Source organism: Oryx dammah, unplaced genomic scaffold, assembly GCF_014754425.2.
Source record: "Oryx dammah isolate SB20612 unplaced genomic scaffold, SCBI_Odam_1.1 HiC_scaffold_12, whole genome shotgun sequence".
Taxonomy (NCBI): domain Eukaryota; kingdom Metazoa; phylum Chordata; class Mammalia; order Artiodactyla; family Bovidae; genus Oryx; species Oryx dammah.
Genome location: NW_024070196.1, coordinates 52,270,822 through 52,289,222, shown reverse-complemented (window position 1 = coordinate 52,289,222; position 18,401 = coordinate 52,270,822). Strand labels below are relative to the sequence as shown.

General features: G+C 36.9%; 1 protein-coding gene across 1 annotated transcript in view; it reads left to right on the top strand.

Moving 5' to 3' along the window:
- Positions 1-18,401, top strand: part of KNTC1 (kinetochore associated 1) — a 66,267-nt gene that overhangs the window by 5,538 nt on the left and 42,328 nt on the right. The window contains exons 4-20 of the mRNA XM_040250779.1: positions 568-646; positions 1,403-1,480; positions 2,981-3,015; positions 3,253-3,363; positions 4,340-4,433; positions 4,802-4,854; positions 5,067-5,182; positions 5,677-5,731; positions 6,261-6,359; positions 7,468-7,511; positions 7,617-7,682; positions 7,778-7,853; positions 12,765-12,890; positions 12,981-13,070; positions 13,497-13,550; positions 14,834-14,895; positions 17,803-17,914. Coding sequence (XP_040106713.1) covers positions 568-646; positions 1,403-1,480; positions 2,981-3,015; positions 3,253-3,363; positions 4,340-4,433; positions 4,802-4,854; positions 5,067-5,182; positions 5,677-5,731; positions 6,261-6,359; positions 7,468-7,511; positions 7,617-7,682; positions 7,778-7,853; positions 12,765-12,890; positions 12,981-13,070; positions 13,497-13,550; positions 14,834-14,895; positions 17,803-17,914 — 1,350 coding nt within the window. The remainder of the gene's footprint in view (positions 1-567; positions 647-1,402; positions 1,481-2,980; positions 3,016-3,252; positions 3,364-4,339; positions 4,434-4,801; positions 4,855-5,066; positions 5,183-5,676; positions 5,732-6,260; positions 6,360-7,467; positions 7,512-7,616; positions 7,683-7,777; positions 7,854-12,764; positions 12,891-12,980; positions 13,071-13,496; positions 13,551-14,833; positions 14,896-17,802; positions 17,915-18,401) is intronic.

The window sequence follows — 18,401 nt, the reverse complement described above, 5'->3', positions numbered from 1 at the left end:
GGAGCTAGGATATATAGGAGTTTTGCAAGACAGCCCATATAGTCGGAACGTCAAAAGAGCTGTTAACTAAAGAAAATCAGGTATCTCAGGTTAATGAATTTAGTGTTTTCTGTGTATGGGAAGATGCAAGAGTGGGCTCACTGAAATCATTCCTTGACTTATGCACCTTTACCACCAAGGGCCAGTATCAGGTGCTTCCCTATCCAGAGTCCCCTCGGTGTACACTTGGGAGTAGCTGCCGTGGCTGAGGGCTGGCCAGTGGGCAGCCTGTTCATCTCCATCCTGAGTTCCCTCATGGCTGGATGTGGCCGTAGCATCCTTTGTTTGCTGATATGGCAGGCAACATTTTTTTAATCCACAAAACATGACATAAGTGCAAAACTGAAAAATTACAGTTTGAAGACTGTATACTTGTCCATAATAGTTTTCCATTTCAAGACTAAAATGTTTGGGATATAGGTAGAATTATTGCTAATGATAATTGATAACCCTCAAGTTTAAAGAAAATAATCTTTGATTGTGTTTTCCTGGGTTTAATCTTATCATTTGATATTAATTTGTAATTAGGCATTTGTTCAGAAAGCTAACGATGAAAATCAGTGTACTTACCGGAATCTTGTTATTGAGAAAGATAGTTCAAGTGAGGGTAAGTTTTTAAATTTCTTTTTTAATATCTTCTTAATAATGTTCAGTCAAAAAATCAGATTTGTACTTAATATATTAGATAAATTAATTTGCGCTATGTACCTGCAATGCAGGAGACCTGGGTTTGATCCCTGGGTTGGGAAGATCCCCTGGAGGAGGAAATCAACCCATTCCAGTATTCTTGCCTGGAGAATCCCCATGGATAGAGGAGCCTGGCAGGCTATAGTCCATGGGGTCACAAAGAGTGGGACATGACTGAGTGACTAACACTTATACAAAGTTAAACTTCTGGGGAGCAATTAATATTGTTTTAAAAAATAAGTTTATTTTAGATCTTTTCAGAGGCTTAAATGTTAACTCTTCTTAAATAATATATCATAAACTTTTTTTATAGTTTTAAGAGTTCTGTAGATAATTAAGGATACATAATATTCTTTTAAAATGTTCTTATGGATTTTAGTATATTTATTATATTTCTTTTTAACAAATGTTAACTGGACTTTATTTTGATGTAGCTGAGATTATTTTTTTCTGGCGAATGAAGTTTGGTTTATAAAAGTTTCTAAGAAGTAATTTTGTTTTTACAGATGATTTACCAACTCTTTATAAATAACTTTTATCTGTGTTGCTACTATATTACTTGGTTATTAGACTTTAAATGAGCAAATGGACATATTTTTAAGCTAGATCCAGACTCTGGTTTAAATTTTATATTGATGTGCCTTTTAAAGAAGCTGGCTTTATTTTATTTTAATAGATACCTATTATATGCTGCTTCTTACAAACAATGGACTTTTTTGTATTACGAACCTGCAGCTTGTAAAAATTCAACAAGGTAAGTAATGTATTATTTTCTTATTACTGATTTGCAGTGAATTTTTTTTTTGAGCAAAGGGCTCTCTTTTAATCGATAATTTTATTAATTTTTTGTTTTCCCTGGGTCTTCGTTGGTGAGCATGTGCTTTCTGTATTTACAGAGATCAGGAATTCTGCTCTCCCGTTGCGATGTGCAGGCTTTTCATTGTTGTGACTTCTCTTCCTGTGGAACACGGGCTCTAAGGGTGCATGGGCTTTAGTAGTTGCAGTTCCTGAGCTGTAGAGCACAGGCTCAATAGTTGTGGTGCACAGGCTTAGTTGCTTCTTGGCATGTGGGATCTTCCCAAACCAGGAATTGAACCTGTGTCTCCTGCATTGGCAAGCATAGTCTTTACCGCTGAGTCACCAGGGAAGCCCCACAGCAATATTTCTTACGAGTTTTCCAAGTGATTTTAATATAGTCTCTTTGAGAATATTTTAGTGTAACTCTATTCTTTGATACTGGGTATACTTTGAGTATTTGTAATATACTTATTCTCCAAGTTAAGACTGCAACAGAATCTGAAGAAATACTTATTTATAGCCTTCGAGGACTTTCCTACTTAGTCGGAGAGACGAGCGATATGCTAGCATAGTAATAAATGCTTTTTGCTGGAATGAATGAACCCGTAAACTGAAATGATTATGTTAATAATTAATAATACAGAGCAGTAATCTAAAGTGTGTTAGTGAATTGTGTGGATCTTATATCCCTCTGAGCTGGCAGAGATTGAGGAATTGGTTCCAGGCATGTATTCATCAATTGTTCTTTTAAAGATCGACTATGTGCTAAGAAGGCTTCCCAGGTGGCACTAGTGGTAAGGAACCCGCCTGCCAATGCAGGAGACATAGGAGATAAGAGTTCGATCCCTGGGTTGGGAAGATCCCCTGGAGGAGGGCACGGAAACCCACTCCAGTATGTTTGCCTGGAGAATCCCATGAACAGAGGAGCCTGGTGGGCTACAGTCCATAGGGTCACAAAGGTCACAAAGAGTTGGACCCAACTGAAGCAACTGAGCATGCATGCATACCTGTGCTAAGAATGTGCCAGATCCTGGGGATATGAGGAGATTTAAAATACACGGTTCTCTAAAGTTTGATGAAGGAGCCAGACAAGTGAAACAGCTCTTCCAAAAGGGAGAGCAAAGTGATGAAGACACCACAGGTAGCGCTTCAGAGCTTGACTAGGAGAGTTGGGACAGGGAGAAGACTCTGAGTAGGAAGAACCTTGGTGAGCGAACGTGTGGAGAGGCACTATAAGGATGTAAGACACGCTGGCGGGTGCCCTGAGTGCAACATGCCATGACAGTTTATTTCTTTGGTCAAGGGCAAAACTGAAAAGTCACCAGCACTTTATTAACTTCTGACCAGTTGTCTTCTCACTAGATTGTATATAATTTCATCTTGACACAAAAGGGGAGACTCGTATATATTTTATGTCATAGTATAAATTTAGCCTACTTTCTCTTTTTTCATGCAGCGATTGAAAAGGCAGACTTCAGTACAGCTAAGACGGTAAGAAGAGAAAACCACACTGTCTTCTTAAAACTTAAATGCCAGTTTAAAAAAGTGTTTCTGCATAATTGTCTAATGGTTGATTTTGGGGAATTAGCATGATGAAACATTTTAATGACATTCCCATTAAAAGATACATTTGTAACTGTTGATTTAACTGATTTTTATCAGTCTTGCCAAGGAGTTTGGAATATGGAGCATATATATAACATTCTTATTTTTTTTTAAATCTTGCAGTTACAAGGACAAATCAAGTCCAGCTTTATTTCTACTGAGAATTATCATACTCTCGGTTGTCTCAATCTTGTGGCTGGTGATTTAGCAAGTGAAATCCCTGTGATAATTGGGGTAATTCTTTTTTTAATAAAATTTCAAATTTCTTTTTCTGAAATGTTTCTTCATTAAAACATAGTTTTGGCAAAATTTTGAATTTGTAGTGTATAGCAGAAACAGGGAAATTAGAAAATTTCATGAAATTAACTCATTAAGTTAACTAAGTTTCTACATTGGAAAAACTATTGCATCTTTATTTTCACTAATCTCTGCCTGACATTTAGCATGTCTTTCAGTTAGGGCTTCCCAGGTGGCTCAGATGGTAAAGAATCTGCCTGTAATATAGGAGACCTGGATTCGATCCCTGGGTCCAGAAGATCTGTGCCAGAAGGGAATGACTTCTAGTATTCTTGCCTGGAGAATTCCATGGAGAGGAGCCTCATGGGCTGTATAGTCCATGGGGTTGCAAAGAGTTGAGCGACTAACACTTTCACTTTTCACTTCAGCTATTAGTGCAACAGCAGCGAACAAAACATCTAATATCATATTCACGGAGTAGGCAAAACTTCTATATTGTATTATATTATTACAGCATTTACAACATTTTTGCTTGCCAAATTTATATATTAAGCAGGCATTTTTCCCCATCTAGTGAGTGTATCCTGTTCAGTATTTCATTGGGCTTCAAATATTTTGAAATGAATATTTATGAATTTTTTTCAAATAGTTGTTTTAATGACAATACTTCATTAAGCACTGTATTTATCTCATAACTCTAGAGGAAGTCTTAAAGCTTATCTGGTGTCTCTAAGTTCCCTGAACGTGCCTGCTCCTTATTAAATGTTCACGTGGTAGGAGTTCCCTGTTCTTTCCATTCTGTTCTCTTGAAAACTAAGAGAGGAACAGGATGATAACAGCTAGCTGAACCTGAATATATATAAATATATTTTGAAATTAGTCACATGTACAACTTTGATGTTTCTTTCTACTTGGGAGAGAACTTGGGTCTAAAACCAAGTTTGTAATTGACATACTGTTTTCACTTCTATAGGGAACTGGCAATTGTGCATTATCAAAATGGGAGCCAGATTCTTCAAGGAAAGGGATGACAGTTAAGAGTGTTATTGATTCAGAAATTATCAAAGGTAAAAATAAGTTAATGAAACTACTTTTGGTAATTGAAACTGAGTTGTTATTTTCATGTCAATATGCTAAGTCTAGCATGTGGATGGGCCATTTTAGCAAATAACTCTTGCACACAAGCCAGCTTATTAGTCTATGATTGTCTGCATATTTGACTTCTTGGAGTGTTGCAGTTGTTACTCTTCATTCTGGGAGGTTTTTTGTTTTAGTGGTCATCCAGAAAAGTAGAGTGGAGGGAATAAATGGGAATGGAAACTTCTTGTTTACGTATACTTCTGCCTTTTCATAAATATGTTAGTTTACTGTCTTAAATATGGCAATACGTAACCCAGAAACGTAGTCCTTACACACCTTGCTTTCTCTTTTGTAGGTGCAAAGAAGTTCCAGCTAATAGACAACCTACTTTTTGTTCTTGATACCGATGTATGTTTCTGATACTTTGCCTTAAGTATTTTCACTTGGTATTATATTTAACAGTGGAAATATTGTTAACTTAACCAAGACAAGGACTTTAGCTGGGGTGAATTACTGTCTTGTGTAATGTACTTTATTTCAGTTATATATCAAAAGATAGATTCCCAAATGTAAATTTTTAGTCATTAAAAGGATGTATCAATGAAATGTCTCTTTTGCAGAACGTGTTGAGCTTATGGGATATTTACACCCTAACTCCCATATGGAACTGGCCTGTCCTTCATGTAGAAGAGTTTCTTCTCACCACAGAAGCAGAGTCACCTTCATCAGTCACCTGGTACATTATGACACTCACATTGATTTCCCTTCTGTTAGAACCAGGTTTCTTGCCTGGTTCTAATCAGATCTTTGCTACCCCGTGGTCTGTACAATCCATGGAATTATCCAGACCAGAATACGGGAGTGGGTAGCCTTCCCTTCTCCAAGGACTCTTCCCAACTCAGGGATTGAACCTAGGTCTCCTGCATTGCAGGCGGATTCTTTACCAGCTGAGCCACCAGGGAAGCCCTAATATGTGTTAAATTCCAAATAACTGTGAACAGACTGACAGGGTAAAGACTATTTCATTGTTAGCCATTAAGAACAAATAGGTTAGGCAAAAACCTCCAAGTGAAAGTGTTAGAAAGAGTGTCAGTCTAGGCCATAAACATTGAAAAGTCAAATTCATTATCTTCTGTGTGAATAAATTTTTGTACAAGGATATTACTTTGACTTAGCTTATGCCTAGCAACTGGCTTATGTGATTCACTTAAACCTTCTTTTCTCTTTCAGGCAAGGGATTATAAATCTCAAATTAGTGGCTCTGACAACTACTACTAATAAGAAGGTTTGGGAGAATTTTTTTCATATTTGTCCATATTATGTGTTAGAAATAGCATTAATAACAAAACTAGTTGTTAAGTAGTGCTCGAAATATATTAGCTCTTAGTTCATACAGGTACTTGACAGATCAGAAATAACCCTGCAGAGCTCTTTTTTCTCATCTAAAAAAAAAAATAGTATAAATTTCTGTTCCATACTTTAATTGGAGCATTTCCACAAGAAAGTGCTTATTATAGTGATACTTCATGGTTCTGACACTGAGGAATTACATTTGCCTTACATTTACATTTGTCTTCCAGATTACATTTGCCTTAGGTTCAAATTGTAAAATGGACTCCAGGTAGTGGATTTAGAAGATGGGATAGGATGTAATTTTATATGTAACCTTTAAATAATACAGTAACAGATTTACTTATTTTTTCACTTAACTTTGTATCAAATGTTTTCATCTATGTCCTGGATTGTGAAGTGCTGTCTTGTGCTTATAGGTTTATATTGACCTAAGACATTCATTGCTGTCCTGTTTTTCTTAGATGAAAAACCTTGTGGTCTGTTCATTACCTGCGATGGAAATACTGTATTCTTTGGAAGTATCTAGTATTTCTTCTCTGGTGCAAACAGGAATTAGCACGGTAAGGTGACATGCATTTTGAACTACTTTATAGCAACAACAAAAACAATTACAAATAACTGAGTCAAAAATGAGTGGAACCTAGTGGAATACCTGGATAGATCTCAGGTTTATAACCATATTTATTGTTAGCAGAGGTCCTGAGATACATTTATTTGTAGGAGGTCAGTTTTCATTTAAAAAGACAAGAAAATTAATTGACTAAGACGTCAGTCAATTGCATATTCAATTTTCTTGTCTGTTCACAGGGAATATAAATTGATCGTTAATTTGGTAGAGGTTATCACTTTTTACTTATTTTTTAACTGTTATCCTAAAAAAAATTTTTTTTACTGTGTTTCATCTCTTTTTTATACACACGCCCTGTATTTTTTCCAAACCATTTGGAAATTACTTGCAGACATCATAACCTCGCATCTCTAATTTCAGCAGGTATCTCCTGAAGAGTCAAGCCATTCTTCTAAAACATAGTCATCACACTCAAAACATTTAACATTAATGCAATATTATTGTGAAATATGCCGTCCAAATTCAAATTTTACCAATAGTGCCAATTACTTGAGAATTTTTTTTTTCCTGACCTGATTCAGTCAAGCATCACAAATTGAATTTTGTTGTTGTGGTCACATGGTGGTTTACTTTAATCTCTAAAACTTCCCTAGTCTTATTTTGGTCTTTTCCAACGCATTTTCTTGAGTACCAGTAGAATGGTTGAATGTTCCTCCATTTGGATCTGTCAGCCTCGTCATGATTAGATTTGTGCTAAGCTTTTCTGGCCAGGATCCTGCATAGGTGATATTATGTCCTGACTGGATCACGTTAAGGGACTCAAGTTTACTTGTCTTGTTATTGGTACTGTTAAATTTAATCACTTAGTTAAAGCAGATCTACCAGATTTCTTCCTTGTAAAGGTATATGTTCCCCCTGGTAATTAGTAATTTCTGTGGTACTATTTTGAGACTATGGGAATATTCTTTTCCTCAACAGTTTTTCCCAGTAATTTTAGAATCCTTTGATGGATAATTTCTGCCTATACCAGTTGTTACTGTAGTAACTATAAAGTGAATTGATTCCATTTCTCAATTTTAAACATGTTTTTGCTCTTGTAGGATACCATATACCTTCTGGAAGGGATTTGCAAAAATGATCCAAGGTAGGTCACATTTTGGTTATCAGATACATCATTAAATAACAGCACAGTTAAAATTTATTTACTAATATTAAATGACAAATGTCAATACTAAAATGTTTTTTTCAGTCTGTCTGAAGACTCCGTCTCCGTTTTAGCACTCAGATGTCTTACAGAAGCTTTACCAGAAAATAGGTAACTTCTCCTTTTCTTCTAAGCCTTACCTTAATGAAAGACTTGAATTCCCTGATTAATAAAAGTTTTACTGAAATTTCTTTTCAATTTTTCAGATTGAGTCGGTTACTTCACAAACACAGATTTGCTGAAGCTGAGAGCTTTGCCATTCAGTTTGGACTAGATGTTGAGGTAATTATTCATGTATTCATTCATGCATTGAAAGCATTTCTTCACGTACTAGAGGCTGAGGAGACAAACAGGTAAAACATGATTGAAATTTAGTGTGATCAGACCTGTAATTAAGATGTGATGAAAATGGAGTAAGGGATTCAAAGGAGAAATTGAACTTTTAAGTAGGGTGGGAAGACTTCCTGGAGGAGGTAATGTTATGGCATATCTTGAAGATATTCCTGATAGTCCTGGGAGAGGAAGGGAATTCTAAGTATTAGGACTCATGAAGAAAGTGAGGGATGGGACTTCCCTGGCAAACCAGTGGTTGGGGCTTCACCAACCAAAACGGGTGGGTCTGCAGGTTTGATTCCTGGTCAGGGAGCTAGGATCCCTCATGCCTGGAGTCTGGAACACCAAAGCATGGAGCAGAAACAACATTGTAACAGATTCGGTGAAAACTTAAAAAAGAAAACTTCATCCCTTATTAAAAAGAAATTCACACACATATTAAAAAGAAAGAAAGTGAGAGAGTCTTATGGTTTCCATAAACTCCTAGTAATTAGTCAGGACTAGCATATAGGTTCGGAGAAGGCAATGGCACCCCACTCCAGTACTCTTGCCTGGAGAATCCCATGGATGGAGGAGCGACTTCACTTTCACTTTTCACTTTCACTTTTCACTTTCATGCATTGGAGAAGGAAATGGCAACCCACTCCAACGTTCTTGCCTGGAGAATCCCAGGGACAGGTGAGCCTTGTGGGGTGCCGTCTGTGGGGTCACACAGAGTCGGACACGACTGAAGCGACTTAGCAGCAGCAGCATATAGGTATGTGCAAAGAAAGAAAAGGAGATGATGGAGAAGAAGGTCAGAGTCTGGAGGGCTTTGTGTGTACTGCAGAGGATTTAGGTTTTGTTCTGCAGGTGATAGGGGGCTACTAAGAATTTCAGTGTATAAAGAGGGGAAATTGATAATGGGCTTGAACCCATATCTCAGTTGGAAGACTGAGCCAGTGCAATGAGGTAGAGACGTACAGGAGGGAAGGCCAAGAGAGGTGTGTAGAAGGTAGGAGCAGTGGGGCTCAGTGATCAAACGGGGTGATAATGTCCGGAAGGGACTTGTAGGACTCTGCTCAGCACACTAGTTGGAATGCGATGATATGACTTAAAATGAAGAGTGCTGTGGAAGAGTTAGAGATAACGTATAAAGGGTTCTGCCTATGAACATTGCATGTGTGACTTCCCTAGTGGCTCAGTGGTAAAGAATCCGACTGCCAATGCAGGAGATATAGGTTCAATCCCTGGTCCCGGAAGATCCCACATGCCAGCGAGCACCTAAGCCCGTGTGCCACAGCTGTGGAGCCTGTGCTCTGGAATCGGGGAGCCGCAGTTACTGAAACTTTGTGCGCCCTAAGGCCCATACTCCCCAACAAGAGAAGCCACTACAGTGAAAGGTCCATGCAGAGAGTAGCCCCCCACTCACCGCAACTAGAGAAAAGCCCTCACAGCAGCCAAGACCTAGCACAGCCAAAAAATAAAACAAAATTACACATTTGAAAAAAACGTTGCATGTAACGATCTTATAAAATGAGGCTCTCTGATAGGAACCTGGAGAGTGATCTGAGCTGAATCTGGAGGTGGATAACTCAGGGGAATGGCTCTGACCTCTCAAGGAGAATGTGGAGAATCAGAAGAGATCTGAGTACGAGATACAGGGCACCACCACACGGGACATAGAGGAAGAAGGGTGATAAACACACTTGGGAAGAAACCCACACAAATGTGCAATTGAAGAAGCCAAGGAAGAAGAAACTTTGAAGTTTAGGGAGGAGAATCCCTGGCAGTCCAGTGGTTAGGGCTTCTTGCGTTCACTGCTGAGGGCCTAGGTTCAGTCCTTGGTAGGGGAACTACGTTTCCCATAAGCCATGAGACGTGGCCAAAAGACAAACAAAAAGTTGAGTGGAGAGTGATCAGCAGTTGCAAATATTACCGATAAAATCAAGCATAAAAACTGAAAGTTGTTGAATTTGGTGATTACGAATTCATTGATATCCCCTGAAAAGTCATGGTAAATAATGAAGGAGGAAGCCTAGTGGTAGTGAAGAACTAATATTTCCTTTGTGGGTGGTGAGTATCCACCTGTTTGTTGTTTAAAAAATGTAGCATTTGGGGGACTTCCCCACTGATCCAGTGGCTAAGACTCTAGTAATCCCAATGCAGGGGGCCCAGGTTTGATTGTGGTTAGGGAACTAGATCCCCACATGCTGCAACTGAGAGCTTGCATGCTGTAGCTAAAGATCCTATGTGCCACAAAGACCTGGAGTAATAAATTTTTTTAAAAAGGAATGGAAAAATGTAGCCTTTTATATTACATAACAACCTAAATGGGAAAAGAACTTGAAAAAGAGTAGATGCAGTGCATATGTATAACTGAATCATTTTTCTGTACACCTGAAATCATCACATTTGTTAATCAACTATACTCCAATAATTAAATTAAAAGTTTTAAAATATAGCATTTTAAAACGCACAAAAGAATTCCATTTGTTGTTTAAAAGTGTATATGAATAAAGAAGTAAGTAAGTTAATGGGATAACAAGCACCAAAATCAAGATAACAGATACTTGTAGTTCAGGGAAGGAGGATGACGTGTTTGGAAAAAGAGAATGAGATCTTAAACTATGTTAGTAATTGCTGCGGCCAGCACAGCAGGTAGGGAATCGAAAGTGGTCAACGCACAGTTTGGGAAAAGGAAACTAGAGACAGAATTAAGTCTTGAAGATGGGACCGGGGGACTCAAGACCTCTTGAGCCAAGAGCCCTGTCCCTTGGAGCCACACCGCTTTTATTTAGTGCTTTGGCAAGCAGAGAGTATCTTGTGTTACGATGAAGTCCGCCTCCTGTGTCCCCGATCACGTCACCCATTTTATTGATTACTGTAAACTATCTTTGTTATTTTCTTGTATAAGGGCTATCGCCTAGCTTGAGGTCATAGACCCGCATATGCCTTGGGAAAACATCTTAGTGTGTGCACAAGCAGTGTTCTGAACTTGCGCTGACTCGGCACTCCAAGGTCCACAGTATGTTTTTCCTTAGCTTAGCAGAGTGTGACGACCGCAACTGATCAACCCGATGTTCTTTTATTTGGGTTATACTGTATTGCTATATTTTGCCTTTATTCTTTTCCCATGGCTATTTTCTCATGGCTTAGCCAGAGCAACAGACGGCTATTAACCCTGCAAGTAATGTGCTTTTTTTTTTTTTTTTTTTTTGAGTGAAAAATATACAGGTATTTGTTATATTTTTATCTTTTTAAACATCTGAGAGTTTCTAATTTTTAAAAAGGTAAATAGAAAAAAAAAAGAAAAAAAAAAAAGGTAAATAGAGCAAAAAATCAAAACCAGTGAAACGTGTTTTCAGGTACTGGAGACACAGAACTAGAGAAACTACTCTTTCATATCTTTTTTTTTTTTTTTAAATTTTGTTTTTCTCTTTTAATTAAAAAAAAAAATGGGTGTACATGTGTTCATATGTACATCATGTGTACATATCATTTTTAGTTTTTGGAACCAGAAAGCCCATGTTAAAATTGATATTTTGTTTATAAGAAAGGAACCTGAAGTACTTCCCTGGCAGTCCAGTGATTAAAACTCCATGCTTTCAAAGCAGGAGGTTCTTGTTTGATCCCTGGTCGGGAAACAGATGCCACATGCCCAAAAGATAATTAAATAAAATTAAAAGAAAAAAGAAACCTGAAATTTTGGCTTTGTCTATATTCAAGTTGTTTCTAGCTGCTAAAGAACCTTTGATGGAAAACTAGACATGAAACATAATTGTATGGTCATCTTCTAAAAACCAGCTGCATTTATTAAAAATTTTTTTAAAATTAATTTGGCTGCGCTGGATCATAGTCGCAGCACATGGGGTCTTCAGTCTTTAGTTGCAGTATGTGGGATCTTTGGTTGCAGGGTGCGAAGTCTTAGTTGTAGCATGTGGGATCTAAATCTCTGACCAGAATCAAACCTTGGCCCCTTTCATTGTCAGCATCAAATCTTAGCCACTAGATCACCAGGGAAGTCCCTCCATTAACTTTTGAACAGCATAATTTCAGATCCTCTCTTGAGTTTCAGGTTTTTTGGAGGGGGTTTTGAAATTTTCATTTTGTTTACTTATTTATTTTTGGGTGTGCTGGGTCTTCATTGCAACATGCTGGCTTTCTCTAGTTGCAACACATGGGGGCTTGTAGAGCACAGGCTCTAGAGTGTGCAGGCTCAGTAGCTGTGGCTCATGGGCTTCTCTAGTTGTGCCATGCAGGCTTAGTTGCCTCATGGCATAGGGATCTTATTTCCCTGACCAGGCATTGAACTTGAGTCCCCTGCATAGGAAGGTAAATTCTTAACCACCAGAGCACTTGGGAAGTCCCCAAGTTTGTTTTCTCAGCCATACAATAGGGATCTTAGTATTAACTCGTAGGATTATGATGAGGTTCAAATGCTTACTTAGGTTTTTATGAGAATTAACTGAGATAATTCACATAAAGCTCTTAATACACTACTGGTCACGTCTAGTGAGGACTCAGTAGAAATGATTTATATAACTTTGCAATCTGGATTACCTTTCAGTTATCTAAGTGTTACCTTTTTTAATGCTTTAAAAAAAATATTTATATTTATTTATTTGGCTACACCAGGTCTTAGTTTTGGCATTCGGGATCTTTAGTTGCAGTATGTGAAATCTAGTTCCCTGACCAGGAATTGAACCCAGGCCCCTGCATTAGGAGCATGGAGTCTTACCCACTGGACCACCAGGAAAGTCCCAATGCTTATTCTTGAACTGCATGAATATTCACTTTTTTTTTAGCATACAGCATAAGGTTTCATCAACAAGTGTTATTTTGCTTCAGGTTTCTTGATGTAGCATGTTTATATTACAGCTTGTTTACAAAGTAAAATCAAATGATATATTGGAGAAACTAGCTTTGAGTTCTCTGGACACCAGTGAGCAGACTGAATGGCAAAAACTTGTAAATGAAGCTAAGGAAAATCTACATAAAATCCAGGTATGTTTTCGCTGTTGCATACTAGAATATTCAGATCGATGGACTGATCTGCATTGTATTGCCTTACCATGCCTGGCATTTATGCAACAGGATGATGAGTTTGTGATGAATTACTGCTTGGAGGCTCAGTGGATAACCTATGAAACCACCCAGGAAATGCTAAATTATGCCAAAACCAGGGTAAGTTTTTCTAATGTTTGTTCATGTTAGTTTGTCTTAGACAAAAGAAATAATTTCCAGAAAGCTGAATTATTTTTCTTTCAGTGATCTTTTTATTTATTTATTTTTCAGTGATCTTTTTAAAGTGCATTTTTAATATATATATATTTTTTTGCTATTCCAAATGATGCCATTTTTTGCTATAGATTGTTCTCACTGATCTTTGAATGAATACTACTGCTAGTTATATTCCTTAAAATCAAGGTGTAATAGATGGGCAAAATGTGAGCTGTTTTCATGAAATGCATTGTTTTTAAGATATATAATTTCTTTATTCATCTCAGAGTTCAGTGCAATTTAATTTTTAAAAATGATTTTTTACTTTAATTCACAGAATGGAGAACCTGATATAGCCAATATTCTAACTATGTTTCTTATTCATCTTAGCTTTTGAAGAAAGAAGATAAAACTGTTCTTGTCTATTCTGATGGCTTAAAAGAGGTAATTGCATTAGATTTATAGGTTAATTTGGGGATGAATGTACTAATAGAATATGCTTTTGACTCCAAGATAGGTCTGTACTTTTTCAAGAGCAAGTTACTTTAATACATTTTTCCTTATTGCAAAATGGGAATAATAATAGTACTTAAGGGTTATTTTGAAATAAAATGAAATATTTCCTCTTACGTACTTTTACATAGTGATTGCTACCTCAAATAATTATAAATTATGATGATAGTTACGATGGTGTCAAAAAATGTGTGTGTGTGTACATGTACATACAGGTCTTCTTAGACTTATGATGGAGTTATGTCCTGACCAACCCATCATTAAGCTGAAAATATCATAAGTCAAAAATACATTTAAACTTTCCTGGCAGTCCAGTGGTTAAGACTCCATGTTCCCAATGCAGGGGGCACAGCTTCCATCCCTGCTCGGGGAACTAAGATCCTGCATGCAGATAAAAAAAAGTACATATAATGCATCCAACCAACTGAACATCAGTTTGGCCTCGCCTACGTGCTCAGAGACTTACATTACCTAAAGTTGGACAAAATCATCTGACTCAAGGCCTACCTTGTAATAAAGTGTCAAATAGCTCATGTAATTTATTGAATACTGTACTGAAAGTGAAAACACAAAATGGTTGAAAGGGTATCAGTTGTTTGGGATTATGTGGCTGAAGGGGAGCTATACCTTCTTAATTCTTCCCAGCATCACAAGAAAGTGTTGTCTTGTATATTGTCATTAACACAGGAAGAGATCAAAATTTGAAGTGTGGTTTCTATTGAATGCATATTGATTTTCCACCATCATAAAGTCAAAAAAATCTTAAGTTGAACCATTGCATGTCAGGGACCATCTATATAATTTTTAACTCTTATCTCAAAGTAAATGTTTAGTATAATCCAGCTAGGTTTTACCAGAAGGTCATATTTATAAATCAGTGGGAAAACTAATTGATTTTGAAAGATACTTTCCCTGCTAAGCTTTAGGCACTTCCTACATCATCCATTGGGATTGAAACATTTGGAAGGCAGATTTAAAGGCACGGTTCCTCCTCTTTGCCGTTTTATTGCAATGACTGTGATTGGAAATGTTTCCATCAGTCCAAGTTTTATGTTTTGTGCTAAATAAAGGCAGTCATATTTATGGGTATTGACTTGTAATGCAGGATAAAAGGAAAATATGTGCAAGACTTCTAAAACAGAATGCCTAATTTTGGGTGTTTTTTATTTTAATGTTACTGCACACAATATTCAGACTGTCGGGTTTCTTTTTAGGTACTAAGGGCTCATGCAAAATTGACTACTTTTTATGGAGCATTTGGACCAGAAAAATTCAGGTGTGTACATTCCCATTTTTAAGTTTGGACTGTCATAAAAGATACAGCAATGCTTTGAATGAATTTGTGTTTCTAGGGAGTGAATGATGGAAAACGTTATCTTCCCTGCTAAACTTTAGGCACTTCCTACCTCATCCAGGTAAGGCAGACCACTTTACCTGCCTCCTGAGAAATCTGTATGCAGGTCAAGAAGCAACAGTTAGAACCAGACATGGAACAACAGACTGGTTTCAAATTGGAAAAGGAGTCCTCAAGGCTGTATATTGTTACCGTACTTATTTAACTTATGTGCAGAGTACATCATGTGAAATGCTGGGCTGGATGAAGCACAAGCTGGAATCAAGATTGCTGGGAGAAACATCAATAATCTCAGATATGCAGATGACACCACTCTTATGGCAGAAAGTGAAGAAGAACTAAAGAGCCTCTTGATGAAAGTGAAAGAAAAGTGAAAAAATTGGCCTAAAACTCAACATTCAGAAAACTAAGATCATGGCATCCAGTCCCATCACTTCATGGCAAATAGATGGGGAAACAATGGTAACAGTGAGAGACTATCTTTTTGGGCTCCAAAATCACTGTAGCCATGAAATTAAAAGACGCTTGCTCCTTGAAAGAAAAGCTATGACCAACCTAGACAGCATATTAAAAAGCAGAGACATTACTTTTCTGACAAAGGTCCGTCCAGTCAAAGCTAAGGTTTTTCCAGTAGTCATGTATGGATGTGAGAGTTGGACTATAAAGAAAGCTGAGCACTTTAGAATTGATGCTTTTGAACTGTGGTGTTGGAGAAGACGCTTGAGAGTCCCTTGGCCTGCAGGGAGATCAAACCAGTCAATCCTAAAGGAAATCAGTCCTGAGTATTCACTGGAAGGACTGATGCTAAAGCTGAAACTCCAGTACTTTGGCCACCTGATAGGAAGGACTGACTCTTTGGAAAAGACCCTGATGCTGGGAAAGACTGAAGGCAGGAGGAGAAGGAGACAACAGAGGATGAGACGGTTGGATGTCATCACCGACTTGATGGACATGAGTTTGAGCAAGCTCTGGGAGTTGGTGATGGACAGGGAAGCCTGCATGCTACAGTCCATGAGGTCACAAAGAGTTGGATGTGACTGAGCGACTGAACTGACATTATCCATTGGGTTTGAAACGTTTGGAAAGCAGATTTAAAGGCACATACCTTTGGCCGTAGCAATTCACTTCTGGAAATTAATTTTATTAGATATACTAAGGTGTACCAAGAAAGCATTTATAAATATGCAGTATAGCTACTTCAAACATAAGTTTATTTATCATGATAAACTAACAACGAAAGAAGCTTTATTTTTTTCCTTGTGGCTCTTCAGTTATCCCAATACTATCATTAAACATTCTACCTTTTCCGTGCTGACTGAAAATGTTACCTTAATTACATATTAAAATTCTCATGTGTATTTAAGTTTCTGGAATATAATTGTGTTCACTTGATCTCATCTCTATTCATTCACCAGTATCCAATAGTTTTAATTAAGGTAGCTTTAAAGTGTCCTATTAACTGATAGACTAGTCCCACTATGCTTATTTTTCAGAATTTGGGGGATTACTCTTTTCTGTATGAAAGAGTCAGAATCAGCTTATTCAGTTTTTTAAAAATCTTATTTTTGTTGGATTTTTTATTTTTTTTGAATGGGAATGTGCTGAACCTAAGATCAGTGTGGGGAGAACCACTATCTACAATATCAAATCTCATATTTAATGACAGTATGTGTCTTCCTTGGAGGAGGAAATGGCAACCCATTCCAGTATTCTTACCTGGGCAATCCCACGGACAGAGGAGCCTGGTGGGCTACAGTCCGTGGGATCACAGAGTTGGACACGACTTAGCAGCTGAGCCTACATGCACGTGTCTTCCTACTCATTCTGTTCTTTTCTTATATTCCTGAGTGATAGCTACTCAGTTGTCTTCATGTAGATTTTGTATACTTTATGGGAATTTTGTTCTTTCTTCCTACGATTACAAATGGAACTTTATCATATTCTCAAAAGAATATAGAAGCTATTGATTTTTTAAAAATTACTTTTAAATCAGTTACCTTATTGAACCTTTTTTTTTTGCTTAGAGTTAATATTTCAGTTAATCTTGCTTTTTCTAAGTATATTATTATATATGCAAATAATGATAACTTTGCTTCATTTTTTTCCTCATTTCTTGCCCAATTTCGTTGACTGATACTTGTAGAACATTATTAAATAATGGTGGTAAACAGACATCCTTCTGCTATTACTGATGTTAGTGAAAATGCTTATTTTGTCTTATTTAATCATGACACAGGCTTGTAGAGTATTGTCTTTTTGTCATTTTAAGGAAGTGTTTATCTTGTATTTCTGAGCTTTAATTAAGACTGGGTAGTCACTACAGCATTATTGATTATAGTAAAAGACTGGAAATAACCCTAAGATTCACCTGTGGGGGGTTTAGTTAGATTATAGTAAATCCATGCCATGGAATCATATGTAGTCCTTAAAAAGAATAATAACTATATTTACTCATTTGGTACAATGCCAAGAAAATATAAAATGAATTTTTTCAAGTATAAACAGTATATATTAAAAATTCATGGAAATCATTCATTTAAAATTTAAAATGGTTGCTTGAATATGTAGTGATTATTTCAGAAAGGGTCTATAAGAAGAGGTGTGCCTTCTGGGGGAGGGAAATATAGGAATTCTATAGGTCTGGATAAGAAGGAGACTAACTATATAATCTTTGGTATTTTTTTTTAAACTCTGAGGAAAAAAAATAGTTAAAATGCGTAATGATATCCACTTGTATAACCTTAATATATATTTTTATTTTTTATTTTATTTTATTTTTTAATATATATTTTTAAACTATTAGCTTCTTTCCTCTTTTTGACTTTGCAGTGGTAGTTCTTGGATTGAATTTCTGAATAATGAAGATGACCTTAAGGATATTTTTTTACAGCTGAGAGAAGGAAACCTTGTTTGTGCACAGTACCTCTGGCTGAGACATCGGGTAATTTCTTTTGCATTTTTTTCTGAATGTCTTTATAGTTCCCTAGAGATGTTATTGAATCAGTATTGGAAACAAATGAGGTGGCAGGAGTGACTGGGCAATGGGGCATTTTCAGACTGTTTTGATAAAAGAGAAAACCGTCCTCTGATGATATTAACTCAGAGGAAATATGATGATAAAATAGGAATTTACGTTGTCTCATCATTCAGAGTCTAGTTGGCTCCTAAACTTAGCTCAAGAGGTAACATTCTATTAAACAGCTTATTGACACAGTTTATTCACACCTTCTTTGTTAATGGTGGAGAGGGTAGTCCTGTTGCAGCTCAGATAGTGGTAAAGCGTTGCTTATTAGAGTTGCTGCTCTAAATCACCTGAGTAGTGATATAGGATATTAAGTCTGAAGAGCAGGATCTGGGTGTGAGGCTGTTAAAGACACATGCTTGTTAGGGTTTATACTGTCACCTTCAGTTAAGGTTTCCCTAGAATG